Consider the following 18,898-nt stretch of genomic DNA (forward strand, 5'->3'; position numbering starts at 1 on the left):
TTAGTAGGGGAACTAAGACACGTAAACAAATACCTATAGTAAAAGTTATAATATAAAACTTCACCTTGAGAAGTACAAATTGATAGATAAATCAGTAAAAATTATGTCTAAGTAGTAATGCCAATTGAGTCATATGTGCTGGAATATACATATAATGTCCAGTATATAAGCTGTTATTATCTCTTTTCATTTTATAGATCTATAGATAGATAGATATATACATATCTATCAATCTATAACTATGTTTGTTCTTTAGGACTTTTTTGTAAACATGCTTTTCTTTCCTAAAGTAGATGACTTTCACTGCTTCCTGGAAATTCAACAAATGAACCTTATAAATTTCTTAAACAAAGGTTCTAATTGTCCTTTAATCAAAAGAACATGTCTCAAGGTCATTTTTCTTGGCATTGATAAAACTATTTGGAGATAAGTATCCTACTGTATTCTCTTGATATGGATTGTTAATTATTTTACTTAACTATGCTTCCTGCTCCTTTATACCCCTAAACTGCCAGGAAGATTTCTTCCCAATGTCAAAATTATAATAATACTCATTTCGCCCAAATTAAGTAGGGGTTTTTTTTTTGTAGTAACCTACTTTATATGGTAGCAGATTTCTGCATTCTAAGTGGAGATTAAGAAAATGAAATTTGGATCCTCTATCTTCCATCTCATCCAGTCAATCATGGCCCTAGAATCTCTGCTTACTAGATCACTAAAACAGCAATAACATAAATCAGGTGTGAGTCATACTCTTGCACAAGAGAAACCTGTTAGCCATTTTTAATACTGACACTCTACATAGAGTATGTCATCTGAAAGTTGTTGTCTTCCACAAGATGATCTTGGACCATAGACCCTTTATTTTGGTAAAGACTCAAATCAAAACATTGACTTCCTCAGAGTTCTACTGGCTACAAAGAATATCTTTCAATAAACATCATTAGGTCATATATGCAGACTCCATCTTTCATCCTTGAGCAATAACAAAATTAATTTATTACAAAATCACCCATTTAAAGGGCAACTACTTCTAACTGAAGCAAACATTATGGACAGAATTATCTGATCAATTTTCAACTTTTTACTACAGAAACAAAATAACCATAATTTATTTGGTAAACAAAATAAAGCAATGACAGACAATAATTCTATCATTGTCACACTGTTATGTAACTCTTTAAGTATATATAGTTTTGTCTATTCTATTTGTCTGGAACCTCCTTAAAAAAGATGTCATCATGTATTTCTTCACATCTCCCTACCCAAGAATACCTAGGTACTATTTCTTTATTCTCCAAGGATCCTAAACAAATAGTTGCTTTCCTGACAAAACTATCACTTAATGAAAAATCAATTTAAATAACATGTTCTACTTATTTGTAAAATAAAGTGGCAAAATCAACTTAAGTCACATGTTTTACTTTAAAATAAACAAACAATGAAACCAATAGACATAAAAGCCTAGTGTTTCAGGACTGGGGGGGAAAAAACCTCAGAAATATCAATTTATAGATAAAGAAGCTGCGGACCAGTGAAGTAACGGAGCTTTGAATCAAACTGGGTTAGTAACACAAGTCTCTTCATTTACAGTATAATACTCTTTGTGCTTCTATTATGTAAAAGGCCAAATAAAGATGGAAACTTAGTCATTTCTAAGAATGAAAAGTTTACTCAAAAAAAAAAATTAAGTGTTATGGTACAAATGAGAGAGCCAAATACAACTATTTCAATGACAATTTTGATAAAAAAAAAAAAAACACTCAAGACCTGGAGCAAAAATGATGTCTAAGGTCCTTTACAATTCAAATAAAACAAATGCATTTGCTATAACTAACAACTCCTACCTAAAAAGCTCCAAGAATCATTTAACCTTACCTGGATTTGGAGTGGGTGAATCATTAGTTTCATCAACATTTCCTGATCTGGTAAAATAGAATCTAAATCTAGCTCTTGACATTTCACGGCCTACAAATGAAATATAGAGAACTTAAGATTTTTTTAACTAATACATATTTTCCCACCTATTAGAAAAATAACCATACATACAAAGATAAATCTTACCTTACTCAAAAACATAGCATAATAACGATGTAGAGGCAAATGAAAAGTAACCTGGTTAGGAGCTGGCTGAAATATAAACAAAGAAAATAAAATGTCACAGGTAAAAAGAATATTTTATATAATTCTGTAAAGATAAAATAAGCAAAAATAAAACTTGTACTTTTTTGCTCCTTCACCTAATGCTTCAAGTTTTACTAAAATATTAATAAAAAACCACAATGGAAAATTTTTTCTACATGAAAGAGTTTATTAAACTAAGCCAAAGAAAATTAAATGTATAAGAAAAAAATTGAAAAAAGCTGAAAAGAACAGATCTTCCTATAGAGTTAAAACCATAAAATCTTTACAATCACAGATAACTATGATAAATAGAATGAACATCATACTATTAATTAATTTAATGACAACAGATATAAGATAATTTGCTACTGGTATTAGGTTATAAAAAAAAAGAAATTCCTTAATATGATAGAACATTTTTAGGAGGCAAGGTCTCTCCCTTTATCTACAGTTATTATCTATGATATAATTCACTAATTTGAAGAGAAACATCAGAGACCCTGCCAATGGAAAGCTGTTATGAGCTGGAAGAGAAGGAGAAAGTTAAAAAAAGAGGAGGAAAAGAAGAAAGAACATGAAAAGGAAAGAAGAAACAGAGGGGGAAGAAAGTAGACTGGATGGCCTTCAGGAAATATAAAATCTCCTTTAAAAGGAGAACCAGCCTTCTCCAGGAAACAAAGATGTGTGTGTGTGTGTGTGTGTGTGTGTGTATAATAGAATACTAATGATTGATAATATATTCAAAATGAATTGGATTTAAGTGAGGAGATGCTGTGCTAAGTAACCAGTCTCACTTTCTTCTCCAGAGCCATCTGGGGTCCAGGGATCAGATATGAATGAGGATGACTGGAGATGGTCCTGGATGTGAGGCACTCAAGCAGGGTTGAGTGACTTTCCCAAGGTCACACAGTTAGTAAATATCAAGTGTGTGAGGTCAAATTCTAACTTCCTCCTGACTGCAAGGCCAGTACTCTATCCACTGAGTCACCTAGCTGCACTTAAACTATATTTTAGTCAATATTAGAATCAATGATGGATATTTAATTCAACATACCAAAACAATCCTGATACCAAATGGAAATTTAGCCTAAACTGATACAAAATTAACACAAAACTCTAATCAGATACCTTCCTACCAGTGTCCATGTGGCTTAAAATTTCTTCAAAACAAACTGACTTCTATTAATATGTTAATGGAAAAAGAGTATGATTAGCTAAAAAGGAAACTGGAAGCTTTAAGAGCAACTATCTCTCTATCAAGAACTTATTTTTTTTAGATTTTTTTTTCAAGGCAATGGGGTTAAGTGGCTTACCCAAGGCCACACAGCTAGGTAATTATTAAGTGTCTTGAGACCGGATTTGAACCCAGGTACTCCTGACACCAGGGCCCATACTTTATCCACTGTGCCACGTAGCTGCCCCCAACATTTAATTTCTCTGGATTTCAATCTCCCACTATCAGCAAAATAAGGGTAAATATTATATCTTGTCTTCTTTATAAGACTATAGAGAGGAACAAATGATATATACATGTTAAAATACTTTCCAACATATGCAAAGTCAATTTACAGATGAGATCAAAGTAATTCATAGCCATATGAAAAAATGCTCTAAATAATTAATTATTAGAGAAATGCAAATTAAAGCTTCTCTGAGGTACCACCTCACACCTCTCAGATTGGCCAGTATGACCAGGAAGGATAATGATCATTGTTGGAAGGGATGTGGGAAATCTGGGACACTGTTACACTGCTGGTGGAGCAGTGAACTCATCCAACCCTTCTGGAGAGCTATTTGGAACTATGCCCAAAGGGCAACAAAAATGTGCATACCCTTTGACCCAGCAATACCACTACTGGGTCTATACCCTGAAGAGATGAGGAAAAAGGGTAAAAACATTACTTGTACAAAAATATTTATAGCAGCCCTGTTTGTGGTGGCAAAGAATTGGAAATCAAGTAAATGTCCTTCAATTGGAGAATGGCTTAGCAAACTGTGGTATATGTATGTCATGGAACACTACTGTTCTATTAGTAACCAGGAGGGATGGGATTTCAGGGAAACCTGGAGGGATTTGCATGAACTGATGCTGAGTGAGATGAGCAGAACCAGAAAAGCACTGTACACCCTAACAGCAACATGGGAGTGATGTTCAACCTTGAAGGACTCGCTCATTCCATCAGTGCAACAATCGGGAACAATCTTGGGCTGTCTGCAAAGGAGAGTACCATCTGTATCCAGATAAGGAGCTGTGGAGTTTGAACAAAGTACAAGGACTATTCCCTTTAATTTGGAAAAAAAAAACAGATATCTTATTGTCTGATCTTGTTACCTCTGAGAATTCTGTTCTCTTTAAGGATATGATTTCTCTCTCATCACACCCAAATTGGATCAAGGTAAAACATGGAAACAAAGTAAAGACTGATGGAGTGCTATCTGTGGGGTGGGGGTGGGGGAGGGAAGCAAGATTGGGGGAAAATTGTAAAACTCAAATAATATCTTTAATAAAAATAAAAAATAAAGTGGAAAAAAATAAAAAAAATACTTTCCAACAAAGCATTATACACTATAATATATACTACTTCCAGCTCCACATACAATCTCATATTCTTTCATTAAATAATACAAAAATTTGTAAACATTTAAAATCCTTTTGAAATCACATTTTTATGAAGCTAAACAAAAGTGGTCTCCTAAGATCCCACAAAATCAGTGTTATTTATTTGCTTCTGTCACCCAAGTAGAATTTAAGATTTAAGATATCTAATTTATATATCACTTTCTGACTCTTAAGATATTTTAACTGTATTATCTTAGCAACTATTCAAACTAACATCATGTAAATAATGATACTTGATTCCCATAAGAAATGACATTTCTTTCTTAAAGATTAGACTGCTAATCTAATTGTATAACTATTATTTCACAATATGTATGGTGTCTAGTCCTTCACAGTTAAATCCTAGGCTTATCTTTTATTCACTTCAGATTCAAGTAATACAGTTTTGGTGATCCTTGTCATCAATGTGTAGTTCCATTCCTAAGTGTAAAATCACTCTTCCCCCAGTTGCTACTAGTTTATATTCTTGATCTATGTTAAGACTCACTTAAGATATAATAGTACCTTATATGAATAACAATCTAATTTTGGGTTTCTCATTTTATTTGAGAGGTATTATTCTCTGATTATAATTTAAAGTCAAATAGTTTTGCTAAATGTTATGACAAAAACATACCTCATCTACAAAGTTAATAGCATCAAACCAGTCTTGAAGGGCTTCCAGGCAATATCTAACAACATTTCTGGTATATTCTTGTGTTTCCTACAAAGGAACAAAAAAAAAAAAAAAAAAAAAACACTGTAAATGTTTGAAATTTACAGAGGCAAATAGACTATTAACCAATAACTTAAGACAATAGGTAATTTTATGATTTGTTGTTCAGTCATTCACAACAGTCCTTATATTAGATTCTTCATAACCTTATAAGTCTTCTTGGCAAATTTATACTGGAATAATTTGCCATTTTCTTCTCCAGTGGATTAAGGTAATTTCACTTGCCCAAGTTCAGAAGCCAAATTTGAAGTCAGGTCTTTTTAAAAACCAGTGAAGCACTCCATATCCATTGAGCTTTCTAACTTGCCTCAATTTAGTGATAAATGACCCCTCTGCATATTTCACTTGAGAAATAAATACTAAACATCATAATGAGCCAGGGCACACAAAGACAAAAATCAAACAGACTGACTTTCAGGAAGATTACATTCCTAGAGAAGAATATAAGTAGACTGCAGTATCAATAAAAATATAAGCATATGAGAAACATCAAGGACAGGTATTATTGGAACAAAGGAGGGAGGTATTTAAGGATTGGGAATAAAGGAAAAAGGATAACTATAATGCTGAACTAATATCCATGAAATGCTAAAAAAAAAAAAAACTACAAATGAATCCCAGAACATTGAGTAGTTCCTCCAAGGTGAATGTATGGAAATATGAGTAATTTCTAAAAATAAATAGAAGTAGTCAAATTTACAAGAAAAAGAGTAGTATTTCAGTTGATAGAGGATAAGAATAGGTAGTTTTCAGAGGAAGAAAGCAAAACTATCAATAGGTAAATAAAGAAAATCTTAAATCACTACTAATTAGAAAAACAGAAATTAAAACCTTTTTGTTGTTGTTGTTTTTGCAAAGGCAATGGGGTTAAGTGGCTTGCCCAAGGCCACACAGCTAGGTGATTATTAAGTGTCTGAGGCCAGATTTGAACTCAGATACTCCTGACTCCAAGGCCAGTGCTCTATCCACTGCGCCACCTAGCTGCCCCAAAAGAACACTTTAGGTCACCTCACAGTCATCAAATTAGTTAAAATGACAAAAAAAGAAAACAAAAAATGTAGAAGAGGATTGGGAAAATACACTAATGAATAAATGGGAAAGCTGTGAACTAGTTCAACCATTCTAGACAGCAATTTGGAACTAAAAAACTATTAAGCCTTTTGACCCTGAGATTCTACTATTAGTTCTATATGCCAAGGAGAGCAAAGAAAGATGAAAGGTCCCATATGTACAAAAATATTTAGAGCAGCTCTCTTGTGATGGCAAAGAATTAGCAACTGAGAAGATGCCCATCAATTAAGAAATAGCTAAAAAAGCTATGGTATATGAATGTGATGGAATATTGGACTTTCAAAAATGATGAGGAGAAAAGTTTCAATAAAACCTTGGAAGACTTATACAAAATTATGCAAAGTGAAGTGAGCAGAACCAAAAGAACAATTTATACAGTAACAACAATATTATAAAAAACCACAATTCCACAAGATTCATATCCACCTTGAGATAGAAAACTGAAAGACTCAAAATATAAAATGAAGTATATTTCCATGATTCTTCTTCTTGTCTTTCTTTTGGTGGGGGAATAGGGAAAGTAGGACACAAATAATGTGGATATTTGTTTTGCATGACTATGTGAATATGCATGTTAGTGATGGGTTTTTATTTTTCTTATTTCTCAATAAGTGGGAGGAAAGAGAAAATCTGAAACTGAAAATAAAATTCAAATTTAAAAAAATCCATAGATGAATATTTCATTTAATTAGGGCTACTTAAACAACTTAGCACTGTCTAATATTTTTCAATGGTTGTTTTTTCTCTTCTTTATGACAATCCAGAAAATACATTTATTGTATCCTTATTTTTAAGAATCATTTCTAATCAGAGTAAAAAGTCAAATTCTACAAGTCATTGCCAATTAACTGATACAAAAAAAAACCTGTAATGAAGATTATCACCTTTTTTTTGTTCCTTCTATCTCTACTCACTATAATTTTGGAATACCCTTAACATGAACTGTTTTAAAAAAAACTGTTTTAAAACAGTTTATAACTGTTAAAAAAAAAAACACCTTTCTTCAACCCTATACTCCTGTGTAATTCTCAAAATTCCCATAACTAGTCATCTCCATTATTAGCCATTGCATTTCAAAAGCTGGATTTTTTTTAAACCACAGATAAAAGATTCAAGAGATACTTTTTTTTCTCAATCAACTAAAAATCTGTTTACATGGCAGATTAATCTAACAGGTTTTCATTTTTCTACCTGGAAAAGGATGAAAAGAGAACTTACTCCTCAAGCTACTTCATAAAGAGTCCAGCCCAAATGACTCACACCAGTCCTACCCTTGCAATGGCTAGTGAGCACAAAGATGAGGTAGAGGCGAGTGAGAGAGAGAGATTGATTTCAAATCTTCTAGAAGTTCAAAATTAAAGGGAGGAAACACATGTCCAAGAGTTTGGATCAGGTAACTAGCCCAAAGAAAAACTGAGAAGAAAGAAAAATAGTCTTATACTTCATTTTGTCCTCCAGTATTAGTTTTACAAGCTGACAGTTTAGTTCCACTATAGTTAACTATCTCCAATAGCTACAGATATAGTGGCTCAGGCCATGAAACATATCAGTCTGGGAAATTCAAGTCCCAATGCTCACCACTGGTACTCAATGATATGGCAGGGAGAAAGTCTAAATACCCTATGCAACATCTGTCTCTTGCTCTCCTCCCCATGCTCAAATTCTAAAAAGTTGTAGAAAAGTCCTTCTGAAAAAAAATATGTAAACTCAGAATTAAAAAAAAAGGAAAGGAAAATACACACATTCACAAAATAAGCTCACTGTATCTCTCAACATCTTGTGCAGCATTTAAATGGACAATCTCATTTTCAAACCCACATACACCCAAAAAACGCCCTTCAGAACTCCTCTATACACACACACACACACACACACACACACACACACACACAGACACACACAAACACAGAGCAATTATATACAAAATAAAGTCAAGTTAATCAGGACTTCTCTCCTTTAACCCTGCCTTTACTTCCCACAATACCAACATCAAGTAAAACTTGCTTTATCACAGTTGAAGTTCCAGGTCAACACTTTCAGACATGTTAATATTCACAGGCATCTTCATTACTATTCCCCAGTACTCCTGCTTGCTCCCAGTAAGTTCTACTACTTATCCTCCAAACTAAGTTTTTCAGGACTAAAATCTAGAGATACATATTATTGGTGGTGGTGGTGATTGGTGATGGTTTCTGTCCTTTGTTATCAAAGAAGACCAAAACAACAATCACTATGATAGAGATGAGTTATAGTGTGTCCAACTGTGACAGGTAAGACCAATACAAACTCAGAAAGCTCTACAACAGATTGGGTACAAATAGTCCATTGTAAATATTTGGGATGAATTCTCTAAACATTCATATCTCAATGTGTTCTTCAAGCTGCTTCAATTCTGCCTTGCACATAAAGCACAGCACCCTCTCAGATACTAAGTAGTCCCTGTGCCAGTGTCTTCCAGGCTGCATAATCAATTCCCAAAATTCTTCAAAAAGACCATTAGAGTGTCCTTGTATTGCTTTTTCCATCACTCCTGTGAACGCCTGCCCTGTATGAGTTCTCCATAAAATAGTCTTTTTGGCACATATACATTTGGCATTCGAACAACATGGCCAGGCCATTGGCAGTTTAGACTGAGAAAGGATCTCAGTGTCTGGTAACTTTTCCTGACAGGTGATCTTCAGATTATTCCTAAAACAATTTAAATAGAAGTGATTCAGTTTCCTGGCATGATGCTGGTAGACTGTGCAGGTTTCACAGGTGTGTAACAATGAGATCAGCATGAAAATTCTGTAGACCATCAGATTGCTAGTCAATCTAATGCCTCTTCTCTCCCACACTTTTTCTGGATCCTCCCAAACAATGAGCTAGTTCTGGCAATGAATGTGTCAATCACATTATCAATGTGTACTTCTCTGGAAAGGACACTGTCAATGTCAAGGAAAGTGAACTTATCGACAGTTTTCAAAACTTCTCCATTTGCTGTAACCAAGAGTTCTACAATGGATGGCATGGTTCTGACTATTAGAGCATTTGTGTCTTTCTGTTCATTGTCAGGTCAAAATTGTTAGAAACAGCAGAGACTCAATCTATACTTTGTTTCATCTCAGCTTCAGAAGTTGTATTGAGTGCACAGTCATCTGCAAACAGAAGATCATGCACCAACACTCCTTCTACTGTGGTCTTGGATTACAGTCTTTTCAAGTTGAAGAATTTGCCATCAGTGCAGCTGACCTTCAATCCGTGTTCATCCTCAGTAAAGGTGTTTGATAACTTGGCTGAAAACACTGGAGCAAGGGAGCAAGGATATAGTCTTGCTTCACACCACTTGTGACCTGGGAATCATTAAAGCATCATCCATCATCCAGAACTCAGGCAAGCATGATGTCATGGAATTGATGTACTGACAATACTGATGAACTTTTCTAGGGAACCAAATTTTGACAAAATTTTCCATAATCCCTCATGGCTGACAGTATCAAAGGCCTTGGTCAATCTACAAATCTTGTATAGAGAGCTCTGTTCTGTTCCTGACATTCTTCCTGTAGTTGTTGGGCAACAAAGACCATATCAATTGTTCTTCAACATTATCTGAAGCCACATTGACTCTCAGGGAGGTGACCATCTTTGAGGTAAACGATCAGCCTATTGAGAATCTAACCAGCAATGTTTAAAAGAGAAACATCCCTGTGATCGTCACAGGACAATTTATTCCCTTTACCTTTATAATTATGGACAATGGAGATGATGTCCTTCAACTCTTGGTGGATAACTTCCTCTTGTCATATAATCTAGAAAATTTTAGTCAGCTTTTGGATGAGCAATGGATCTCCCATCTTGTAGATCTCAGCTGGAATAGAATCAGCACCAGGTGCTTTGCCACTTGAAAGGAGCTTAATGGCATTCAAAACTTCTTCTTTAGGTGGAGTTTTGTTTAGGGACTGACTGGCTTCAACTTGAGGTAAACAGTCAATGGCTTCCACAATGATTGATGATCTGCTGAGAACACCAGAAATATTCAACTCATCTCTCAACAATCATGTCCCAATTGCTAATCAATGTAGCTCCATCAGCACTAAGAAGCAATATATATCTTTCAACCATAAATAGCCTTCATGACAACATAAAAGCATCTCTAGATTGTTACTCTTCACATAAAACTTAATTTCATCTTTTTTTTTCCTTATCAAGTCAAGAATCCTGCATCTCGCTAAGCTTCACTTGTACTTTATTAAATGCTATCCCTCTCTTACAGAAATGGATGACCTTTGCTGTTGGTAAAACTGTGGAGTTTAGGCAACTAGTACCAGCTCTTCAGAATTGAGATTATATAATACTAAAATGCAAGGTGAATCTTTTCATAGTTTGTGGGGGAAAAATGATACTAATATATGACCAGTTTCTTATTAAAAAGAAAAAGTAATAAAATATTTTTCATCTACTCAGAAATAATTTTTAGACTCCAGCTCAGAAAAGAACTTTGTCCTTGAACTGATCAAGGCCAGCCTAAAGCCGATTTTGTTTTCCTCCCCTTACATTTGAGCTAAAAACATCATAAAATAGTTATTGAAGACAAATTAATAAACTAAAAACACAGTTATAAGAAATCATAATTTCTTATAACTGTACATGTGTAACATAAGCAATTTTTTTAATTTTTTAAATCATGAATTCAATAATCACCAACAAGCACAAACAACTCAAGACATGAAGAACAGGAAATGAACTTCATCTTACAAGAAAGGGAATTTTTATCATATGGTGTAATGGTTAACTAAGGAGTTAAAAAATTGCTCCACTGTGACCCTCAAATACTTGAAGACAAGGATAGTGCTTACTTCTCTCCTCCCCAGTCATCTCATCTTAACCAAAACTAATACTTTTACTAATCTCTGTATTGTTTTCCTTCCTTTCCATTCACAGCCACCAACCATAATACAGGATCGCATAATTACAAAAATATGTCTACTTCTCCGGCTTTCAGGCCTTCTCCTAATTCATCCTATTTCTATAGGATTCCATTCAATCATTCCTTACTGTATACAAGGTAAGGTACAAACAAAATCATTCCTTACTGTATACAAGGTAAGGTACAAACTTCTCATACTGGAATTCAGGCAATCAAATACATAGTTTTCCAAACTTCTTTCTCACTAGATTTTTATATGCTCTCTTACAACACTAGCCAAAAATGGCCTACTAATCACATCCAAATATGCTATGCATGTTCCTAGTTCCTGAGATAATGAAAACTGTCAATCATAACAAAAAGAAATATAAAGTAAAGATAAACCTATAAACTATAAATAATTGCCACACCAAAACAATGTGAAAAGTGGGAGCTTGCTTATTGCTTAGAAAATGTGAATAAAGGGATGGCTAGGTGGCGCAGTAGATAGAGCACGGGCCCTGGAGTCAGGAGTACCTGAGTTCAAATCCGGCCTCAGACACTTAATAATTACCTAGGTACAAACTTCTCATACTGGAATTCAGGCAATCAAATACATAGTTTTCCAAACTTCTTTCTCACTAGATTTTTATATGCTCTCTTACAACACTAGCCAAAAATGGCCTACTAATCACATCCAAATATGCTATGCATGTTCCTAGTTCCTGAGATAATGAAAACTGTCAATCATAACAAAAAGAAATATAAAGTAAAGATAAACCTATAAACTATAAATAATTGCCACACCAAAACAATGTGAAAAGTGGGAGCTTGCTTATTGCTTAGAAAATGTGAATAAAGGGACGGCTAGGTGGCGCAGTAGATAGAGCACGGGCCCTGGAGTCAGGAGTACCTGAGTTCAAATCCGGCCTCAGACACTTAATAATTACCTAGCTGTGTGGCCTTGGGCAAGCCACTTAACCCCACTGCCTTGCAAAAAAAAAGTGAATAAATGTAGAGGTATTATAAAATCTAAAATGTTCTATCCAATCAGATATATATATATAGATATATAGATATATAGATATATAGATATATAGATATATAGATATACACACACACATATATATATTCTCATATAATTATATAACATCTCATTTAATTTTAATGACTAGTTACTGAAAACTATCTCCTATATAAATTCCTATATAACTGCTTAAGAGTTATTTAATGGTTATGCTAACAATTATGTTGTTTGTGACTTCTAACAGTGGTGAGCAAAACTCATTCAAAGTTTGACCTCATTCTGTGGAATGTAAGTAATAGTAACCATTGGCCAAAAAAACTGGAAGAAAAAAGTACCGCTATTTGTATATACGTATTATAGAATGCTGAGTAGTAACCATAGTATGAAATGATTAGGAAGAGACTTTCCGTTGATCCGGGTGCCAAAAGTTTTGGCTCTTAGAATTTTAACCAAGCAAGTCACGACAAAGCTAATCCAAGTTGGTACTTAATTATCAGGTACAAATTTCAAAGAGAATTACTTAAAAAGTAAACACATATAGATATATAGAGACATCAAAATAAAAATGTTTTCATCATACCCTAATTTTGCAATGTGATAATAGTCCCCACATTGGCTGTGCACAAGCCTCAAGCTCAGCAGCAAATGCAGCATAATAGGTCTGAGATTCAAATTCCACATGTTCATTTAGTTCTCGTTTATTTAAGTTCATGCCTTTCAAAAAAAAATCAAGATTAACAAATACAACCATTAAAAACTGTAAAGAGGAAAAGTTAATAATCAAATATCTGGTCTAATATTCTTAGGCATATTCTTCCAAATGATCATGCATATTTTAAATTAACCAATTAGGATTCATTTCATAAAATAAACAAAAATGTTTAAGTTTGTTTATGTCTGACAACCCTAAAAGAGCTTTCTATTCATTAAGTTTTCTATTGCTTCCTCTTGCTACCTCATGTAGCTGTACAAGCTTAATGGGGCATATATACAAAATAGTTATTAGATAAATATCTAATGCATGCTAATATCTAGAAAAATTCTTATAGACCTATGTAAAAAATTTTTTAAAAGAAACAGCTTATCTCACTGAATCTAACCATTCAAAGAATTAGTGGTAAAAAGAAACTCAGCAATCATCAAGTTCAAGTGCTTCATTTTACAATAAATCTGAGTCAAAAAGATGAAGAGAGCAGTCAGAACTTGAATCCAGATACCTTGCTACAAAATCCAGTGCTCTTTCCACTGCATGTGCAGCCTCTGGATTGACTTTTAAAAATTGTTTCCTACCTTATTAATAAATTGTTTTTAGGGGGGCAGCTAGATGTTACAGTGAGCACTGACCCTGGAATCAGGAGGGGCTAAGTTCAAATCCAGTCTCAGACACTTAATAATTACCTAACTATGTGACTTGGCTAAGTCACTTAACCCTTGAAAAAAATAAAAAAAATAAAAATTTTTAGACTGACATTCATGAAAATAAAAACAATAATAATAATGGAACAAACCCTGATTTTAAAATTCTATTTATAATTTCTTTGGTCCAGATCTGTGCGTCCATTTGTGTCAGAATTCCCAGTTTGGAATTCCCTCACTATCAGTGCAAATACTCATCTGAAATTCCCTGGGTCCTTAAAATACTAAGTAATTTGTTCTCTGATGATATAGTTATTATGTTTCAGAGGCAGGACTTAAACCCAGGTATTCCCAACTCTAAGGTCAGTATTCTACTCACTATCTCTCAATGTGTATCATACCTTAATTACAAATTATTTTAACAGTTGATAGTAAATATTATGCAATTGAAAAGAAAACAATATAAAAATATACCTTGAAAAAATGACACAAAGTTCATCCAAGTAACTAACAAACCATGATCCTCCAGGAATTTCTTTGCCACACTTTGATGAGAAAGGATATTGATAAAATCACTGACAAGGGGCCAGTAAGTATTGTTCTTCAGTAGTGCTTCTCCACAGTTCACTACCACATGTAAACTGTTTTCTTCATCTAAAAGAAAAAAAAAAATTACTCACCAGCAAATTTATGTCCTTAGAATTGTTCTTCTAAAAATTGAGTACCAAAAAATTTTAGATTAGACTCAACACAACTTGCATCAAATAGACTAGAGGAAATTGTGTGTTAACAAAATAATCATGATTACTTCCCTAAGTATAATAATAGTGTATTTTTCTCATCATCAAATGAGCCTGTGACTTAGTAAACTATCCTATCTTGTCAAATGCATTTGAATTCTAGTGACATCTTTTAAAATACTTTTTATCTTGCTACTACTATAAGGAAATTACTGGATTTCAAGAACAATTGATATCTATTATTTACAAATAATATTTCTGAAAGACCCAATATTAAAGAGAAAGAGTTAAAAATATGATTCAATAAAATTCTTGTACATCAAAAAACACTTTATAACATTTCATAATTAATATCTATAAAGTCCATTCTATTACACATATGCAGTTACCCTAATCTAAACACCCATGAAACTCTATTGATGAAAAGACTTTTTCTTCCATGAGTTCCTATGAAAAAGTCCCATTCCCAAGGCATAAAAAGGAAAAGATTCAAATTTATAAAAATAAGAGCAATTCCCTAAACAACAAGGAGATGGGATTACGAACAAGCAGTTTATCTAAGAAAAAAAAATCCAAGTTATTCATAAATATGTTTATAAAGCTTTGAATCACTAATAAATAGAGAAATGTAATTTAAAACAACTGTGAAGTCACAACTCATATCCATCAGGTTAGCAAAGGTAATAAAAAAATAGAGACAAATACTGGAGAGACCATGTTTGGTGGAGATATGAATTGACAAAAGTTGTAAAAAGCAACTTGGAACCATGGCCAAAAATTTCTTTTGACCCAATAATATTACTACTGGTCCTTCCAATGAAATTGGAAAAGAATTCATATATTCAAATAATATTTATAGCAGCTCATTTTGTGGTTGCAAAGAACAAGAAACTAAGGAGATACTCATCAACTAGGGGAATGCCTGAATAAGTATGCTATCCAAAGTCGATGAAATACTCTTGTCCCAAAGGAAATATGGAAAAGTTATTTTCAAATAAACTTAGACTGTATGAACTAATGAAGAATGAAGTGAGAACAAGAACAGCATAATGACAGCAACACAGTAAAGACAGATAACTTTGCAAGACAATCTTTAAGAATGTTCATCAAAATGGGTGGCTAGGTGGCACAGTGGACAAAGCATCAGACCTAGAGTCAGGAGTACCTGAGTTCAAATCCAGCCTCAGACACTTTATCATTACCTAGCTGTGTGGCCTTGGGCAAGCCACTTAACCCCATTGCATTGCAAAAAAAAAAAAAAAAAGTTCATCAAAGCAATGACCGCAATGACCAACAACTTTTCTTAAGGACCCCTAAAGAAATATGTCACTACTTATCTCCTGACAGGGAGGTGAAGGATTCAGGTAAAAAGTGAAATTTATTTTGGGGACATAAGCAGTAGGAAATTTATTTTGCTTGATTGTGCACATTTGCTAAGAGTTTTATTTTCTCAAGGCGGGGAGGTAGGAAAAAAGAGAAAATAGGAAAAATTGAATGGATTTTTAAATGTTTACAAAAACTAATAAGGGAAGGGAATTAGCATGTATTAAGCACCTTCTATGTGCCAGGCACCAGACTAAGCCCTTTAGAAATATTATCTCATTTGAGGTTCACAACATCCCTTTGAAGGAGGTATTCTTATCATCCCCTTTTTACAATTGAAGAAAATGAAGCGGACAGAAGTATTCCTGACACCAAGGCCTAGTGCTCTAGCCACTGCACCACCTAGTTTGGGTTATTTCTGAGTCTGTTAATTTAATTTTCTTTTAAGTAAAATGTCTTATGACTTTGTTAACTCTCCCATCTCATTAAACTCATACAAATTAGCTAGCATAGTAATAGTCAGCCTCTAAACAAATTTTCACCACAACCCTGAAAAGGAAATATTCTCATTTTCCCCCCCATTTTACAGATGAGGACACTGAGGCTAAGAGAAGTTAAGTGAATTGTCCAGAGTTCCACAGATAGTTAAGTATCTGAGACAGGATCTGAACCTAAGACTTAAATATTCCAAGTCCAACAGTCTTTCTACTGCCATGTAGTTGCCATTGGAATTCAAGTGAGAACTTTTAAGGTATTATTTTACTGCTCTATGGAAATCAAGATAGCAGTTATTTACAAATAAGATTTTTTTCAAAAACACAGGTATTAAGATAAAAGAGAAAAAAACAAAAAATAAAAAAAGATGAAAGAGAGCTTTAAAAAAGTCTATTAAAAAAGTTTTGCTTCTACACAGCTTTCCCAGTTCATTTAAATTCAGATCATTGTGCTTTGAGACAATCAAACAATCAAAAATTTATTCAGGGTTTATTATGTATCATACACTACATGCTAAGTGCAGAAGATAAGAAAAGAGGGGAAAAAAGGCAGTCATGGCCTTCAAGAAACTCACAATCTAGCTTAGGAGGATCAGGAGAAAACAAAGGTCAACAAACAATTTACATAAAAAATAAACAGGAAATAGAGGGAAGACTCTAGAATTAAAGACAGGTTAGAAAAAGGTTTCCAGGAAAAGAAGGAATTTTTAGGTGGTAATTAAAGGAAGACAGGAAGTCAGTAGACAAAGATAAAGAGGTAAAGCACTCCAGGAAGAGGGAAAATGCCCAGAGCTGAGAGGTGTAGTTTTTTATTCATGAAACAGCCAAGAGACCAGAGTCAAAAGATCAAACAGTACATGGAGGGCGCATTAAGATATAAGAGTGGAAAGGGGCGACATTAGAAGGGGCTTGAAATGCTAAAGGATTTTTGTATTTGATCCTGAAGGCAACAGAAAGTCACTAGAGGGTGGCTAGGTGGCGCAGTGGACAAAGCACTGTCCCTGGAGTCAAGAGTACGTGGGTTCAAATCCGGCCTCAGACACTTAATAATTACCTGGCTGTGTGGCCTTGGGCAAGCCACTTAACCCCATATGCCTTGCAAAAAACCTTTAAAAAAAAAAAAAGGTCACTAGAATTTATTCAGGTAATGGTGGTGGGGGTGGTGACATGGTTGGACCTGTGTTTTAGGAAAATCACTTTTGTGGCTGAATGAAGGATGGAATGGAGTGGGGAGAGACTTCAGGCACAGGCAAACTATAGCAAACTAATTCTTTTTTTTTTGGGGGGGGTGTTCATGAGCTATATACTTATTTACTTTCTATGTATTTATTTATTGGGGTCAATCCTACATATATTCATTTATTTTCAAATATTTTATTTGTTTTTCCAACTACATGTAGTGGTAGTTTTTAATCAATCTTTTTTTGCAAGGTTTTGAGTTTTACAATTTTTCTCCCTCCCTTCCTTCTCTCACCCCTTCCTGTGACAGAAAACAATCTCATTTTGAAAGATGAAGAGAATTGTGCATGTAACAGAAAGGAGAAGTAAATTGGCTCTTGAAATGTAAATTGACTTGAAATAGAGAATTATCATTGTACCAGAAACAATTGTAATCTTAAGAGTTGCTTGGGTGGAGACCCCCCCCCCATTCCTGATTTGTATCCTGATCTCCTTAGGCTTTACCCTCTACCTAATTCCAGGTCCAGTATAGGGAAAGGGAGTTCATTTTCTGCCCTCTGGATGAGAGGCAAGACATAAAAACCTGGGTTAGACCCTGGCCCACAATCTTCTCTGACCATGGCCCAGCAATGTTGCTTGGTTGTTCTTTTATCTCTTTTATCTCTCTCTCTCTCTCTCTCTCTCTCTCTCTCTCTCTCTCTCTCTCTCTCTCTCTCTCTCTCTCTCTCTCTCTCTCTTCCTATGTCTCATAACCATTTTAATAAGTTTTTCTTTTATTTCCACCCTTGAATTCTCAAGTCTGAATAATGATTCCTCATAGGCAGAAAAAAACCCATGTAGCCAGTGGTTGCAATATAAGCTCTAAACATACTAAACAAAGATAGATAATGAACATGCTTATTAGAGAAGAATCAGAAAAAAATAGAGATAATATATAAGACAACTTTTAAAAATTGAAGACAATAAGCTTTGGTCTTCATTTAAACTCCATAGTTCCTTCTCTGGATGTGGATAGTATTTTCCAACCCAAGTCTGTTAAAATTGTCTTTGATTATTGTGTTGCTAAAATGAACAAGTTCATCATGGTTAATCATCACCCCGTGTTATTATGAATGTTTATAATTTTTTCTGGTTCTCTTCATTTCACCCAACATCAATTCACAGCAAACAATTTCAATAATCAAGTGATAAAAGGCCTGCTCAAAGTGGTAGCAATGTCAGAGTAGAAAAGGAAGTAAATTTAAGAGATTTTGCAAAGATAAAATCAACAGGTCTTGGCAACAGACAAGATATGGGAGGTAAGAGATAGTGAGGAGAAGAGGAATTACTTCTCATGATGCTAAAGTCTGACTACCTCACACTTA

The 18,898-nt window shown here is 34.1% G+C and overlaps 1 protein-coding gene across 8 annotated transcripts in view; it reads right to left on the reverse strand.

The window, feature by feature from the left end:
* UBR3 (ubiquitin protein ligase E3 component n-recognin 3) overlaps window positions 1–18,898 on the reverse strand; it is a 291,086-nt gene that overhangs the window by 173,115 nt on the left and 99,073 nt on the right. For all 8 annotated transcript variants that reach the window (XR_012474268.1, XM_074215740.1, XM_074215735.1 and 5 more), the window contains 5 exons: window positions 14,273–14,452; window positions 13,023–13,156; window positions 5,361–5,447; window positions 2,065–2,130; window positions 1,879–1,968 (listed from right to left, as the gene is read on the reverse strand). Coding sequence is in view for 7 of the 8 variants with exons in the window: in XM_074215740.1 (XP_074071841.1) it covers window positions 1,879–1,968; window positions 2,065–2,130; window positions 5,361–5,447; window positions 13,023–13,156; window positions 14,273–14,452 (557 nt within the window). In the remaining variant the exon portion in view is untranslated. The remainder of the gene's footprint in view (window positions 1–1,878; window positions 1,969–2,064; window positions 2,131–5,360; window positions 5,448–13,022; window positions 13,157–14,272; window positions 14,453–18,898) is intronic.

The sequence above is a fragment of the Macrotis lagotis genome, chromosome 1 (assembly GCF_037893015.1).
Source record: "Macrotis lagotis isolate mMagLag1 chromosome 1, bilby.v1.9.chrom.fasta, whole genome shotgun sequence".
Classification (NCBI taxonomy): Eukaryota; Metazoa; Chordata; class Mammalia; order Peramelemorphia; family Peramelidae; genus Macrotis; species Macrotis lagotis.